Here is a 17277-nt window from a genome sequence, read left to right as displayed (position 1 = left end):
CCTATTAAATTATGTTTGATGGGAACTTTACTCCGTATCTAACCAGTGCTGGACGTGTGTTTGATGGGACAATGTAGAGGGAACTTTACTCCCTATCTAACCAGTGCTGGACGTGTGTTTGATGGGACAATGTAGAGGGAACTTTACTCCGTATCTAACCAGTGCTGGACGTGTGTTTGATGGGACAATGTAGAGGGAACTTTACTCCGTATCTAACCAGTGCTGGACGTGTGTTTGATGGGACAGTCCCCAGCCAGAGTACAGGGAGAGACAAACAGATCCTGATGTTAGTGGGGGCAGGTTAGTGAACTGGTTCTGGCTGACACAGGCCCCAGGTACAGATGCTTGTGCTGTAACTACCTTGTGTAAATCTGCAATGACGATGCTAAAGTGGTGATCACAGAGCAGTTTCCACAGAGACATGGTCTGGCAGCTGTAGTGTATCAGCTGCTGCATGCCCTGCAGTGACAGCTTCTCGTAGGCCTGAGCTTCCGCTGTGGGAGAAAACACAGTGGGTTAGTACTGAGACAGGGCCCGAGGCCAGTACAACTGCAACACTCCTCAATCACACAATACTCCCAACATATATTAGAACAAGAATTCTGGATCACCATACCCCCAATCCCCATGCAGCATAATGAGTTACATCGAGTCTACAGCACAGAAACAGGCCATTCGGCCCAACTGGTCCATGCCGGCGTTTATGCTCCACACGAGCCTCCTCCCTCCCCACTTCATCTCCCCCTATCAGGATACCCCTCCATTCCTTTCTCCCGCATGCATTTATCTACCTTCCCCTAAAATGTATTTATATTAGTCGCTTCATCAACTCCTTGTAAGATAAGGGCCCATGGGGTTGGGGGTAATATATTAGAGGATTGGTTAACATTCAGAAAACAAAGAATCGGGATAAACGGGTCATTCTCAGGTTGGCAGGCTGTAACTAGTGGGGTGCCACAAGGATCAGTGCTTGGGCCTCAGCTATTTACAATCTATATTAATGACTTAGATGAAGGGACCGAGTGTAATGTATCCAAGTTTGCTGACGATACAAAGCTAGGTGGGAAAGTAAGCTGTGAGGCGGACACAAAGAGTCTGTAAAGGGATATGGATAGGGTAAGTGAATGGGCAAGAAAGTGGCAGATGGAGTATAATGTGGAATGTGAGGTTATTCACTTTGGTAGGATGAATAGAAGAACAGAATATTTTTTAAATGGTGAGAAACTATTAAATGTTGGTGTTCAGAGAGATTTGGGTGTCCTTGTACAAGAAACACAGAAAGTTAACATGCAGGTACAGCAAGCAATTAGGAAAGCAAATGGCATGTTGGCCTTTATTGCGAGGGGGTTGGAGTATAAGTGTAGGGAATCATAGAATCATAGAAGTTACAACATGGAAACAGGCCCTTCGGCCCAACATGTCCATGTCGCCCAGTTTATACCACTAAGCTAGTCCCAATTGCCTACACTTGGCCCATATCCCTCTATACCCATCTTACCCATGTAACTGTCCAAATGCTTTTTAAAAGACAAAATTGTACCCGCCTCTACTACTGCCTCTGGCAGCTCGTTCCAGACACTCACCACCCTTTCAGTGAAAAAATTGCCCCTCTGGACCCTTTTGTATCTCTCCCCTCTCACCTTAAATCTGTGCCCCCTCGTTATAGACTCCCCTACCTTTGGGAAAAGATTTTGACTATCTACCTTATCTATGCCCCTCATTATTTTATAGACTTCCATAAGATCACCCCTTAACCTCCTACTCTCCAGGGAAAAAAGTCCCAGTCTGTCTAACCTCTCCCTGTAAGTCAAACCATCAAGTCCCGGTAGCATCCTAGTAAATCTTTTCTGCACTCTTTCTAGTTTAATAATATCCTTTCTATAATAGGGTGACCAGAACTGTACACAGTACTCCAAGTGTGGCCTCACCAATGCCCTGTACAACTTCAACAAGACATCCCAACTCCTGCATTCAATGTTCTGACCAATGAAACCAAGCATGCCGAATGCCTTCTTCACCACCCTATCCACCTGTGACTCCACTTTCAAGGAGCTATGAACCTGTACTCCTAGATCTCTTTGTTCTATAACTCTCCCCAACGCCCTACCATTAACGGAGTAGGTCCTGGCCCGATTCGATCTACCAAAATGCATCACCTCACATTTATCTAAATTAAACTCCATCTGCCATTCATCGGCCCACTGGCCCAATTTATCAAGATCCCGTTGCAATACTAGATAACCTTCTTCACTGTCCACAATGCCACCAATCTTGGTGTCATCTGCAAACTTACTAACCATGCCTCCTAAATTCTCATCCAAATCATTAATATAAATAACAAATAACAGCGGACCCAGCACCGATCCCTGAGGCACACCGCTGGACACAGGCATCCAGTTTGAAAAACAACCCTCTACAACCACCCTCTGTCTTCTGTCGTCAAGCCAATTTTGTATCCAATTGGCTACCTCACCTTGGATCCCATGAGATTTAACCTTATGTAACAACCTACCATGCGGTACCTTGTCAAATGCTTTGCTGAAGTCCATGTAGACCACGTCTACTGCACAGCCCTCATCTATCTTCTTGGTTACCCCTTCAAAAAACTCAATCAAATTCGTGAGACATGATTTTCCTCTCACAAAACCATGCTGACTGTTCCTAATTAGTCCCTGCCTCTCCAAATGCCTGTAGATCCTGTCCCTCAGAATACCCTCTAACAACTTACCCACTACAGATGTCAGGCTCACTGGTCTGTAGTTCCCAGGCTTTTCCCTGCCGCCCTTCTTAAACAAAGGCACAACATTTGCTACCCTCCAATCTTCAGGCACCTCACCTGTAGCGGTGGATGATTCAAATATCTCTGCTCGGGGACCCACAATTTCCTCCCTAACCTCCCATAACGTCCTGGGATACATTTCATCAGGTCCCGGAGATTTATCTACCTTGATGCGCGTTAAGACTTCCAGCACCTCCCTCTCTGTAATATGTACACTCCTCAAGACATCACTATTTATTTCCCCAAGTTCCCTAACATCCATGCCTTTCTCAACCGTAAATACCGATGTGAAATATTCATTCAGGATCTCACCCATCTCTTGTGGTTCCGCACTTAGATGACCTTGTTGATCCTTAAGAGGCCCTACTCTCTCCCTAGTTACCCTTTTGCCCTTCATGTATTTGTAGAAGCTCTTTGGATTCACCGTTGCCTGATCTGCCAAAGCAATCTCATATCCCCTTTTTGCCCTCCTGATTTCTCTCTTAACTCTACTCCGGCAATCTCTATACTCTTCAAGGGATCCACTTGATCCCAGCTGCCTATGCATGTCATATGCCTCCTTCTTATTTTTGACTAGTGCCTCAATCTCCCGAGTCATCCAAGGTTCCCTACTTCTACCAGCCTTGCCCTTCACTTTATAAGGAATGTGCTTACACTGAACCCTGGTTAACACACTTTTGAAAGCCTCCCACTTACCAGACGTCCCTTTGTCTGCCAACAGACTCTCCCAATCAACTTCTGAAAGTTCCTGTCTAATACCATCAAAATTGGCCTTTCCCCAATTTAGAATTTTAACTTTTGGGCCAGACCTATCCTTCTCCATAGCTATCTTAAAACTAATGGAATTATGATCACTGGTCCCAAAGTGATCCCTCACTAACACTTCTGTCACCTGCCCTTCCTTATTTCCCAAGAGGAGGTCAAGTTTTGCCCCCTCTCTAGTCGGGCCATCCACATACTGAATGAGAAATTCCTCCTGAATACACTCAACAAATTTCTCTCCATCCAAGCCCCTAATGCTATGGCTGTCCCAGTCAATGTTGGGAAAGTTAAAGTCCCCTACTATTACCACCCTATTTTTCTTGCAGCTGTCTGTAATCTCCTTACATATTTGCTCCTCAATTTCCCGTTGACTATTTGGGGGTCTGTAGTACAATCCTATCAAAGTGATCTCTCCCTTCTTATTTTTCAGTTCTACCCATATGGACTCAGTGGGCGAACCCTCGGATATATCCCCTCTCACTACTGCCGTGATGTTCTCCCTAATCAAGAACGCAACTCCCCCTCCTCTCTTACCTCCTGCTCTATCTTTCCTATAGCATCTGTACCCTGGAACATTGAGCTGCCAGTCCTGCCCCTCCCTTAGCCATGTTTCAGTAATAGCTATAACATCCCAGTCCCATGTACCCATCCATGCCCTGAGTTCATCTGCCTTGCCCATCAGACTTCTTGCATTGAAATAAATGCAGTTTAATCTAGACTTCCCTTGGTCTTTGCCCTGCTTTCTCAGACCATCTGTCTGGTCATGTTCTGTACACTCTCCCTTACTGCCTTTTGTTTCTGTCACCACTTTACTTCCCACTGACTTCCTGCATCGGTTCCCATCCCCCTGCCACATTAGTTTAAACCCTCCCCAACAGCACTGGCAAACACTCCCCCTGGGACATTGGTTCCAGTCCTGCCCAGATGAAGTCTTACTACAATTGTACAGGGCTTTAATGAGACCTCACCTGGAGTACTGTGTACAGTTTTGGTCTCCTTACCTAAGGAAGGATATACTTGCCTTAGAAGGAGTGCAACGAAGGTTCACTAGATTAATTCCTGGGATGAGAGGGTTGTCCTATGAGGAGAGGTTGAGTAGAATGGGCCAATACTCTCTGGAGTTTAGAAGAATGAGAGGTGATCTCATTGAAACATATAAGATTCTGAGGGGGCTTGACAGGGTAGATGCTGAGAGGTTGTTTCCCCTGGCTGGAGAGTCTAGAACTCGGAGGCATGGTTACAGGATAAGAGGTTGGACATTTAGGACTGAGATGAGGAGGAATTTCTTCACTCAGAGGGTTGTGAATCTTTGGAATTCTCTACCCCAGAGGGGTGTGGATGCTCAGTCATTGAATATATTCAAGGCTGAAATGGATAGATTTTTGGGGTCATGCGGAATCCAGAGATATGGGGATCGGGCGGGAAAGTGGAGTTGAGGCCGAAGATCAGCCATGATCTGATTGAATGGCGGAGCAGGCTCGAGGGGCCGAATGGCCGACTTCTACGTTCCTATTTCTTGTGTTCTTCCACATTAGAAACACAGAAAAATTTACGGCACAGGAGGCCACCATTCTTAGCACTCTTTGGTTAAAAAGTTTCTCCTGAATTCTCTATTGGATTTATTAGCGACTATTTTATATTTATGATCTCTCGTTTTGGACTCCCCACTTTCCTCTACGTCTGCCCTATCAAACCCTATTAGAAATATAGAAAATAGGAGCAGGAGTGAGCCATTCGGCCCTTCGAGCCTGCTCCGCCATTCAATATGATCATGGCTGATCCTCTATCTCAATACCATATTCCTGCTCTCTCCCCATACCCCTTGATGCCTTTTGTGTCTAGAAATCTATCCAGCTCCTTCTTAAATATATTCAGTGACTTGGCCTCCACAGCCTTCTGTGGTAGAGAATTCCACAGGTTCACCACCCTCTGAGTGAAGAAATTATCTTAAAGACCTCGATCAGGTCACCCCTCAGCCTTCTCTTTTCTCAAGAAAAGAGCCCCAGCCTGTTCAACCTTTCCTGGTAAGTAAAACCTCTCAGTTCTGTTATCATCCTTGTCAATCTTTTTTGCACCTTCTCCGGTGCCTCTATCATTTCTATAATATGAAGACCAGAACTGTGCACAGTACTCCAAGTATATATTCCACACCTGTGCTCCATATCCTCCCAAATCCCATGTACCACGCCCTTTACACCTGTGATACTGGGCAATGGGGAGAGAGCGGGGAGTGGGATTAGTTTACGATTTATACTGGGCTATGGAGAGAGAGCAAAGAATGGAATTAGTTTGGGATTGATACAGGACTATGGGAACAGAATGGAGCAGTGGGATTGGTTTTGATACAGGGCTATAGGGAGAGAGCAGGGCAGTGGGATTAATTTGCAATTGATACAGGGCTATGAGGAGAGAGTGGGGCAGTGGGATTAGTTTGGGATTGATACAGGGCTATGGGGAGAGCGCGGGCAGTGGGATTAGTTTGGGATTGATACAGGGCTATGGGGAGAGCAGGGCAGTGGGATTAGTTTGGGATTGATACAGGGCTATGGGGAGAGCAGGGCAGTGGGATTAGTTTGGGATTGATCCAGGGCTATGGGGAGAGCAGGGCAGTGGGATTAGTTTGGGATTGATACAGGGCTATGGGGAGAGAGTGGGGCAGTGGGATTAGTTTGGGATTGATACAGGGCTATAGGGAGAGAGTGGGGCAGTGGGATTAGTTTGGGATTGATACAGGGCTATAGGGAGAGAGTGGGGCAGTGGGATTAGTTTGGGATTGATACAGGACTATGTTGAGAGAGTGGGGCGGTGGGATTAGTTTGGGATTGATACAGGACTATGTTGAGAGAGTGGGGCAGTGGGATTAATACAGGACTATGGGGAGAGTGTGGGGCAGTGGGATTAGTTTGGGGATTGATACAGGACTATGGGGAGAGAGTGGGGCAGTGGGATTAATACAGGACTATGGGGAGAGTGTGGGGCAGTGGGATTAGTTTGGGATTGATACAGGACTATGGGGAGAGAGTGGGCAGTGGGATTAATACAGGACTATGGGGAGAGTGTGGGGCAGTGGGATTAGTTTGGGATTGATACAGGACTATGGGGAGAGAGTGGGCAGTGGGATTAGTTTAGGATTGATACAGGACTATGGGGAGAGAGTGGGGCAGTGGGATTAGTTTGGGATTGATACAGCACTATGGGGAGAGAGTGGGCAGTGGGATTAGTTTGGGGATTGATACAGGACTATGGGGAGAGAGTGGGCAGTGGGATTAGTTTGGGGATTGATACAGGACTATGGGGAGAGAGTGGGGCAGTGGGATTAGTTTGGGATTGATACAGGACTATGGGGAGAGAGTGGGCAGTGGGATTAGTTTGGGGATTGATACAGGACTATGGGGAGAGAGTGGGGCAGTGGGATTAGTTTGGGATTGATACAGGACTATGGGGAGAGAGTGGGGCAGTGGGATTAATACAGGACTATGGGGAGAGAGTGGGGCAGTGGGATTAGTTTGGGATTGATACAGGGCTATGGGGAGAGAGTGGGGCAGTGGGATTAGTTTAGGATTGATACAGGACTATGGGGAGAGAGTGGGGCAGTGGGATTAGTTTGGGATTGATACAGGACTATGGGGAGAGAGTGGGGCAGTGGGATTAATACAGGACTATGGGGAGAGAGTGGGGCAGTGGGATTAGTTTGGGATTGATACAGGGCTATGGGGAGAGAGTGGGGCAGTGGGATTAGTTTGGGGATTGATACAGGACTATGGGGAGAGAGTGGGGCAGTGGGATTAGTTTGGGATTGATACAGGACTATGGGGAGAGAGTGGGGCAGTGGGATTAATACAGGACTATGGGGAGAGAGTGGGGCAGTGGGATTAGTTTAGGATTGATACAGGACTATGGGGAGAGAGTGGGGCAGTGGGATTAGTTTGGGATTGATACAGGACTATGGGGAGAGAGTGGGCAGTGGGATTAGTTTGGGATTGATACAGGACTATGGGGAGAGAGTGGGCAGTGGGATTAGTTTGGGATTGATACAGGACTATGGGGAGAGAGTGGGCAGTGGGATTAGTTTGGGATTGATACAGGACTATGGGGAGAGAGTGGGCAGTGGGATTAGTTTGGGATTGATACAGGACTATGGGGAGAGAGTGGGCAGTGGGATTAGTTTGGGATTGCTCTAGCAAGAAGCAGGACCGAAATAATGGGGCAATGGTGTCCCCCTGTTCCACAGGTCTAACTCAGCACATACGGGGATCAACCTGCACCAACTAGTAAACAGGACTGAGAATTTGAATTCAGTTCAAACATTCGAGTAACAAAAGCTGGTGTCAGTGGCCGTAAAGTTGTCGGATAGTCGGAAAAACCTAACGGGTTTACGAATGTACTTTCGGGAAGAAAACCTGCCGTCCTTACCCAGTCTCGGCCGAGATGTGACTCCAGTCCCACATCAGCGTGGTTGACTCTCAAGTCCCCTCTGAAGTAGCCCCTCAGTTATACCAATCCACTACAGCAGTTTAATGAGAAGGTTCACCACCACCTTCTCAGGGCAACTAGCATGGGGCAATAAATGCCGGCCTCACCAGCGATGCCCACATACCGAGAATGAATAATAAAATAATCAGCTCAATACCTTACTTAGTGCAGCATGTTCCCCGAACCCATAGGGAAGCGCCAAAGTTTTGATGCTGTTTCTTAGGTGACCTTTGCAGGTGTTGCTGAGCTATGATTGTTACTGAAACAGTTCAGGTGAATTTATGAACTACTCACTGTGGTATTTCCTTTGTAGCTCCTGCTGTACTTGCTGTGAGCCTCCATCAGGGCGCATGAAGCTCAGCAGCCTCTGGGGAACATTGGAAGCACTAAAACTGGAAAAGGAGGTAATTACCCAGGACAGAAAACATCTCACTGACTGACCAGTGTGGGACTTGAGCACAGAGGTTGGGAAAGACAAACAGTGAACCTCGAAAGCAGGGAGCTGCCAATAGAGTGTGGACATTCAACAGGGAATTTGGTGAGAGCAGGGCGGGGATATAAAGGAGAGGGAGGAGTGACCGAGAGCAGGGCGGGGATATAAAGGAGAGGGACCAGTGACCGAGAGCAGGGCGGGGATATAAAGGAGGGACCAGTGACCGAGAGCAGGGCGGGGATATAAAGGAGAGGGACCAGTGACCGAGGGCAGGGCGGGGATATAAAGGAGGGACCAGTGACCGAGAGCAGGGCGGGGATATAAAGGAGGGACCAGTGACCGAGAGCAGGGCGGGGATATAAAGGAGAGGAACCAGTGACCGAGGGCAGGGCGGGGATATAAAGGAGGGGGACCAGTGACCGAGAGCAGGGCGGGGATATAAAGGAGGGGGACCAGTGACCGAGAGCAGGGCGGGGATATAAAGGAGAGGGACCAGTGACCGAGAGCAGGGCGGGGATATAAAGGAGAGGGAGGAGTGACCGAGAGCAGTGCGGGGATATAAAGGAGAGGGAGGAGTGACCGAGAGCAGGGCGGGGATATAAAGGAGAGGGAGCAGTGACCGAGAGCAGGGCGGGGATATAAAGGAGAGGGACCAGTGACCGAGAGCAGGGCGGGGATATAAAGGAGAGGGACCAGTGACCGAGGGCAGGGCGGGGATATAAAGGAGAGGGACCAGTGACCGAGGGCAGGGCGGGGATATAAAGGAGAGGGACCAGTGACCGAGGGCAGGGCGGGGATATAAAGGAGAGGGAGGAGTGACCGAGAGCAGGGCGGGGATATAAAGGAGAGGGAGGAGTGACCGAGAGCAGGGCGGGGATATAAAGGAGAGGGAGGAGTGACCGAGAGCAGGGCGGGGATATAAAGGAGAGGGAGCAGTGACCGAGAGCAGGGCGGGGATATAAAGGAGAGGGAGGAGTGACCGAGAGCAGGGCGGGGATATAAAGGAGAGGGACCAGTGACCGAGAGCAGGGCGGGGATATAAAGGAGAGGGACCAGTGACCGAGAGCAGGGCGGGGATACAAAGGAGAGGGACCAGTGACCGAGAGCAGGGCGGGGATATAAAGTTGAGACCAACACAAACAGTGAGAAGTTTGAAAGAATGACATCAGATGACAGCAGGTTGGTGAGTGGTACATTTTTTTGCCCTCTAAGCTAGGGGAGTGGTTTAGACCAGGGACCTATAACTTGCTAATACTTTATTAAATTAATAACTTAAAACCAGATAAATGAATTAGTTGGAAAAACAATACAAACCTATTGAATTCATCACACAAAAACTTCAATTAATTAAATATGTAAAACAAGGTTGGAAAGAAATGGCAGGTCAGGTGGTGTCGTAACTGCAGCATTTGGGAGTTGGTGGAGACCAGCGCGATCCCGAGTGCATAACCTCACATATTGGAAAATCAGAGAGCAAGTTATTATCTTAATGGCGAGAGACTGGAAAGTACTGCAGTACAAAGGGATCTGGGGGTCCTAGTGCAAGAAAATCAAAAAGTTGGTATGCAGGTGCAGCAGGTGATCAAGAAGACCAACGGAATGTCGGCTTTTATTGCTCGGGGGATCGAATATAAAAACAGGGAGGTATTGCTGCAGTTATATAAGGATGTTCCCAAGGATGGGTGAAACTAGAACTAGGGGGCATAATCTTAGAATAAGGGGCTGCTCTTTCAAAACTGAGATGAGGAGAAACTTCTTCACTCAGAGGGTGGTAGGTCTGTGGAATTTGCTGCCCCAGGAAGCTGTGGAAGCTACATCATTAAATAAATTTAAAACCGAAATAGACAGTTTCCTAGAAGTAAAGGGAATTAGGGGTTACGGGGAGCGGGCAGGAAATTGGACATGAATTTAGATTTGAGGTTAGGATCAGATCAGCCATGATCTTATTGAATGGCGGAGCAGGCTCGAGGGGCCGATTGGCCTACTCCTGCTCCTATTTCTTATGTTCTTAACCACATCTGCAATAAGTGTCTGCAACCCGAGGTACGGGTACGGTAGCATAGTGGTAATGTTACTGGACTAGTAATCCAGAGGCCTGGACAAAAAATCCAGAGTCGTGAGTAGAACATTGGAACAGGAGTAGGCCATTCAGCCCCTCGTGCCTGCTCCGCCATTTGATAAGATCATGGCTGATCTGTGATCTAACTCCATATACCTGCCTTTGGCCCATATCCCTTAATATCTTTGGTTGCCAAAAAGCTATCTATCTCACATTTAAATTTAGCAATTGAGCTAGTATCAATTGCCGTTTGCGGAAGAGAGTTCCAAACTTCTACCACCCTTTGTGTGTAGAAATGTTTTCTAATCTCACTCCTGAAAGGTCTGGCTCTAATTTTTAGACTGTGCCCCCTACTCCAAGAATCCCCAACCAGCGGAAATAGTTTCTCTCTATCCACCCTATCTGTTCCCCTTAATATCTTATAAACTTCGATCAGATCACCCCTTAACCTTCGAAACTCGAGAGAATACAACCCCAATTTGTGTAATCTCTCCTCGTAACTTAACCCTTGAAGTCCGGGTATCATTCTAGTAAACCTGCGCTGCACTCCCTCCAAGGCCAATATGTCCTTCCGAAGGTGCGGTGCCCAGAACTGCTCACAGTACTCCAGGTGCGGTCTAACCAGGGTTTTGTACAGCTGCAGCATAACTTCTGCCCCCTTGTACTCTAGTCCTCCAGATATAAAGGCCAGCATTCCATTAGCCTTGATTATTTTCTGCACCTGTTCATGACACTTCAATGATCGATGTACCTGAACCCCTAAGTCCCTTTGGACATCCACTGTTTTTAACTTTTTACCATTTAGAAAGTACCATGTTCTATCCTTTTTTGATCCAAAGTGGATGACCTCACATTTGTCTGCATTGAATTCCATTTGCCACAGTTTTGCCCATTCACCTAATCTATCAATATCGCTTTGTAATTTTATGTTTTCATCTACACTGCTTACAATGCCACCAATCTTTGCGGCAGCTGGTGAAATTAAATTAAATAAAATTCTGGAATTAAAAAAAAGTGTCAGTAATGATGGCCATGAAAATACCGGATTGTCGCAAAAACCCATCTGGTTCACTAATGTCCTTTCGGGAAGGAAACCTGCCGTCCTTACCCAGTCTGGCCTACAAGTGACTCCAGACCCACAGCAATGTGGTTGATTCTTAATCGCCCTCTGAAATGGCGTTTGTAAAACCTCGCGACAAAAAGTCACAAAAAGAATAAAACCAGACGGATCACCCGGCATCGGACCACTCGGCACCGGACACGACAACGGCAAACCAAGCCCAGTCGACCCTGCAAAGTCTTCCTCACTAACATCTGGGGATTTGTGCCAAAATTGGGAGAGCTGTCCCACAGACTAGTCAAGCAACAGCCTGACATAGCCATACTCACAGAATCATATCTTTCAGCCAACATCCCAGACTCTTCCATCACCATCCCTGGGTACGTCCTGTCCCACCGGCAGGACAGACCCACCAGAGGTGGCAGTACAGTGATATACAGTCAGGAGGGAGTGGCCCTGGGAGTCCTCAACATTGACTCTGGACCCCATGAAATCTCGGCATCAGGTCAAACATGGGCAAGGAAACCTCCTGCTGATTACCACATACCGTCCTCCCTCAGCTGATGAATCAGTCCTCCTCCATGTTGAGCATCACTTGGAGGAAGCACTGAGGGTAGCAAGGGCACAGAATGTACTCTGGGTGGGGGACTTTAATGTCCGTCACCAAGAGTGGCTCGGTAGCACCACTACTGACCGAGCTGGCTGAGTCCTGAAGGACATAGCTGCTAGACTGGGCCTGCGGCAGGTGGTGAGCGAACCAATAAGAGGGAAAAACCAACTTGTCCTCACCAATCTACCTGTCGCAGATGCATCTGTCCATGACAGTATTGGTAGGAGTGACCACCGCACAGTCCTCATGGAGATGAAATCCCGTCTTCGCACTGCGGACACCATCCAACGTGTTGTGTGGCACAACCACCGTGCTAAATGGGATAGATTCAGAACAGATCTAGCAGCTCAAAACTGGGCATCCACGAGGTGCTGTGGGCCATCAGCAGCAGCAGAATTGTATTCCAGCACAATCTGTAACCTCATGGCCCGGCATATTCCTCACTCTACCATTACCAACAAGCCAGGGGATCAACCCTGGTTCAATGAGTGTAGAAGAGCATGCCAGGAGCAGCACCAGACGTACCTAAAAATGAGGTGCCAACCTGGTGAAGCTACAACTCAGGACTACATGCATGCTAAACAGCGGAAGCCACATGCTATGGACAAAGCTAAGCGATTCCACAACCAACGGATCAGATCAAAGCTCCGCAGTCCTGCCACATCCAGTCGTGAATGGTGGTGGATAATTAAACAACTAACGGGAGGAGGAGGCTCTGCAAACATCCCCATCCTCAATGATGGCGGTGTCCAGCACGTGAGTGCAAAAGACAAGGCTGAAGCATTTGCAACCATCTTCAGCCAGAAGTGCCGAGTGGATGATCCATCTCGGCCTCCTCCCGATATCCCCACCATCACGGAAGCCAGTCTTCAGCCAATTCGATTCACTCCACGTGATATCAAGAAATGGCTGAGTGCACTGGATACAGCAAAGGCTATGGGCCCCGACAACATCCCAGCTGTAGTGCTGAAGACTTGTGCTCCAGAACTAGCCGCGCCTCTAGCCAAACTGTTCCAGTACAGCGACAACACTGGCATCTACCCGACAATGTGGAAAATTGCCCAGGTCTGTCCTGTCCACAAAAAGCAGGACAAATCCAATCCAGCCAATTACCGCCCCATCAGTCTACTCTCAATCATCAGCAAAGTGATGGAAGGTGTCGTCGACAGTGCTATCAAGCGGCACTTACTCACCAATAACCTGCTCACCGATGCTCAGTTTGGGTTCCGCCAGGACCACTCGGCTCCAGACCTCATTACAGCCTTGGTCCAAACATGGACAAAAAAGCTGAATTCCAGAGGTGAGGTGAGAGTGACTGCCCTTGACATCAAGGCAGCATTTACTTGGGCTCCAAGGAGCCCTAGTAAAATTGAAGTCAATGGGAATCAGGGGGAAAACTCTACAGTGGCTGGAGTCATACCGAGCACAAAGGAAGATGTTCGTGGTTGTTGGAGGCCAATCATCTCAGCCCCAGGGCATTGCTGCAGGAGTTCCTCAGGGCAGTGTCCTTGGCCCAACCATCTTCAGCTGCTTCATCAATGACCTTCCCTCCATCATAAGGTCAGAAATGGGGATGTTCGCTGATGATTGCAGTGTTCAGTTCCATTCGCAACCCCTCAGATAATGAAGCAGTACAAGACCGCATTGCAGCATGACCTGGACAACATCTGCAGCGAGTGACTCACCTCCTGACTCCCCAAAGCCTTTCCACCATCTGCAAGGCACAAGTCAGGAGTGTGATGGAATACTCTCCACTTGCCCGGATGAGTACAGCTCCAACAACACTCAAGAAGCTCGACACCATCCAGGACAAATCAGCCCGCTTGATTGGCACCCCATCCACCACCCTAAACATTCACTCCCTTCACCACCGGCGCACTGTGGTTGCAGTGTGTACCATCCACAGGATGCACTGCAGCAACTCGCCAAGGCTTCTTCGACAGCACCTCCCAAACCCGCGATCTCTACCATCTTGAAGGACAAGAGCAGCAGGCACATGGGAACACCACCTGTACGTTCCCCTCCAAGTCACACACCATCCCGACTTGGAAATATATCGCCGTTCCTTCATCGTCGCTGGGTCAAAATCCTGGAAACTCCCTTCCCAACAACACTGTGGGAGAACCTTCACCACACAGACTGCAGCGGTTCAAGAAGGCGGCTCACCACCACCTTCTTAAGGGCAATTAGGGATGGGCAATAAACGCTGGCCTTGCCAGTGATGCCCACATCCCATGAACGAATAAAAAAATCTTCGGCTCAGAGTTGTTCAGCTGGAGTCTGAGCTGCAGACACGGCGATGCATCAGGGAGGGCGGAGAGTGACCTGGACACTTCGATCCAGGAGGCAGTCACACCCCTTAGATTCGGTCGTAGTTTAGATTTGTTCAGTGGTCAGGGATAGGAGGGTGTGACTGCGAGTCAGGCAGGCTTGGGGACCCAGGATACAGTGATGGAGGAGCCTCAGCCTTTGACCTTGTCCAACAGGTACAAAGTACTTTCTACCTGTGTGGGTGAGAACAAGGATTGCAGGGAGGATGGGCAAACTGACCACAGCACCATGGTAGAGAAGACCATTCAAAAGGAACGTGGTGGTTGGAGGGGATAGTATCGTCAGGGGGGTAGACACTGTCCTCCGCAGCCACGATCGGGAGTCCTGAAGCCAGTGTTGCCTGCCCGGTGCCAGGGTTAAGAACATCTCCTTGTGGCTGGAGAAGAACTTGGAGAATGAGGGGTGGATCCAGTTATCGTGGTCCATGAAGGACACAGACAGAACTCGGAATGAGGTTCTGCTGAGGGAGTTTGTGGAGCTGGGGTCTAAATTAAAAAGCAGAACCTCAAAAGGTAATAATCTCTGGATTACTACCTGAGCCATGCACAAATTGGCATAGGGACAAACAGATCAGATGGTTAAATGTGTGGTGTGGGAGACAGGGGTTTCTTTGGAATTCTCTAACCCAGAGGGCTGTGGACGTTCAGTCGTTTAGTATATTTAACACTGAGATCGATGGATATTTGGACACTAAGGGAATCAAGAGAAATGGGAATAGGGTGGGAAAGTGGAGTTGAGGTAGATGATCAGCCATGATCTTGTTGAATGGCGGATGGCCCACTCCTACTCCTATTTCTTATGTTCTTTTGCCTCTCACTAACCGGAAGGCATGGGATGCCTCTCATTTGTTTTAAATTTATCATTAGTCATCCAGGGAGCTCTAGCTTTGGATGCCCTTCCTTGTGGGACGCGTCTCATTAACTGGACAGTGTGGGACATGTCACTAACTGTGGGGATGGCAGGGTGGGTTAACCTGGCCTCTGCTTTTCATTGATCGTACCTCGCATTTCCCAGAGTTCCAGATCCAAATTGGGAGTTCCTGTCGAGGAATTCCCGCAATCCATTGAGTTCGAGCAGAATGTTCGCCAGGGTCTTCGCAGAAACACTGCTCTCAAACTGCAGGAGACAATCCACAAACTAGCATCAACATCACCAAATACACAAACTGGCATCAATTCGTCAAATCGACAAGCTAGCATAAACTCGTCAAATCGCAAACTAGCATAAACAAGTTCACAAACTAGTATAAACTCTACAAATCCACAAACTAGCATAAACTATTCAAACCACAAACTAGCATAAACTATTCAAACCACAAACTAGCATCAAGTTCACAAACTAGCATAAACTCTTCAAACCACAAACTAGCATCAAGTTCACAAACTAGCATAAACTCTTCAAACCACAAACTAGCATAATCAAGTTCACAAACTAGCATAATCAAGTTCACAAACTAGCATAATCACCAAATTCACAAACTAGCATAAACTCTTCAAACCACAAACTAGCATAATCAAGTTCACAAACTAGCATAAACTCTTCAAACCACAAACTAGCATAATCAAGTTCACAAACTAGCATAATCACCAAATTCACAAACTAGCATAATCAAGTTCACAAACTAGCATAATCACCAAATTCACAAACTAGCATAAACTCTTCAAACCACAAACTAGCATAATCAAGTTCACAAACTAGCATAATCACCAAATTCACAAACTAGCATAATCACCAAATTCACAAACTAGCATAAACTCTTCAAACCACAAACTAGCATAATCAAGTTCACAAACTAGCATAATCACCAAATTCACAAACTAGCATAAACTCTTCAATCCACAAACTAGCATAATCAAGTTCACAAACTAGCATAATCACCAAATTCACAAACTAGCATAATCAAGTTCACAAACTAGCATAATCACCAAATTCACAAACTAGCATAAACTCTTCAAACCACAAACTAGCATAATCAAGTTCACAAACTAGCATAAACTCTTCAAACCACAAACTAGCATAATCAAGTTCACAAACTAGCATAATCACCAAATTCACAAACTAGCATAATCACCAAATTCACAAACTAGCATAAACTCTTCAAACCACAAACTAGCATAATCAAGTTCACAAACTAGCATAATCACCAAATTCACAAACTAGCATAAACTCTTCAATCCACAAACTAGCATAATCAAGTTCACAAACTAGCATAATCACCAAATTCACAAACTAGCATAATCAAGTTCACAAACTAGCATAATCACCAAATTCACAAACTAGCATAAACTCTTCAAACCACAAACTAGCATAATCAAGTTCACAAACTAGCATAAACTCATCAAATCCACAAACTAGCATAAACATCACCAAATCCACAAACTAGCATAAACATCACCAAATCCACAAACTAGCATAAACATCACCAAATTCACAAACTAGCACAAACATCACCAAATTCACAAACTAGCATAAACATCTGCAAAAGTATGAAGTCCCTCCCAAACTCTCTGCATGTCTTGGAAACCAAGTGCCCTTCAGCAAACAGACCTGCCCCTTCGAATCGTGTACGGTTTGTATCAGTGTGTCTATACTCACCAGCACCGCCGGTAATGGTGTACGGTTTGTATCAGTGTGTGTATTCACCAGCACCGCCTGTAATGGTGTACGGTTTGTATCAGTGTGTGTACTCACCAGCACTGCCTGTAACAGTGTACGGTTTGTATCAGTGTGTCTATACTCACCAGCACTTCCTGTAATGGTGTACGGTTTG

At 47.2% G+C, this 17277-nt stretch overlaps 1 protein-coding gene across 1 annotated transcript in view; it reads right to left on the bottom strand.

Moving 5' to 3' along the window:
- Nucleotides 1-17277, bottom strand: part of nup155 (nucleoporin 155) — a 239580-nt gene that overhangs the window by 75497 nt on the left and 146806 nt on the right. The window contains exons 20-22 of the mRNA XM_067978489.1: nucleotides 15508-15623; nucleotides 8309-8406; nucleotides 361-494 (exon numbers count right to left, since the gene is read on the bottom strand). Of these exons, the coding sequence (XP_067834590.1) occupies nucleotides 361-494; nucleotides 8309-8406; nucleotides 15508-15623 (348 nt within the window). The remainder of the gene's footprint in view (nucleotides 1-360; nucleotides 495-8308; nucleotides 8407-15507; nucleotides 15624-17277) is intronic.

Source organism: Heptranchias perlo, unplaced genomic scaffold (assembly GCF_035084215.1).
Source record: "Heptranchias perlo isolate sHepPer1 unplaced genomic scaffold, sHepPer1.hap1 HAP1_SCAFFOLD_300, whole genome shotgun sequence".
Classification (NCBI taxonomy): Eukaryota; Metazoa; Chordata; class Chondrichthyes; order Hexanchiformes; family Hexanchidae; genus Heptranchias; species Heptranchias perlo.
This window is presented reverse-complemented; position numbering and strand designations above follow the sequence as displayed.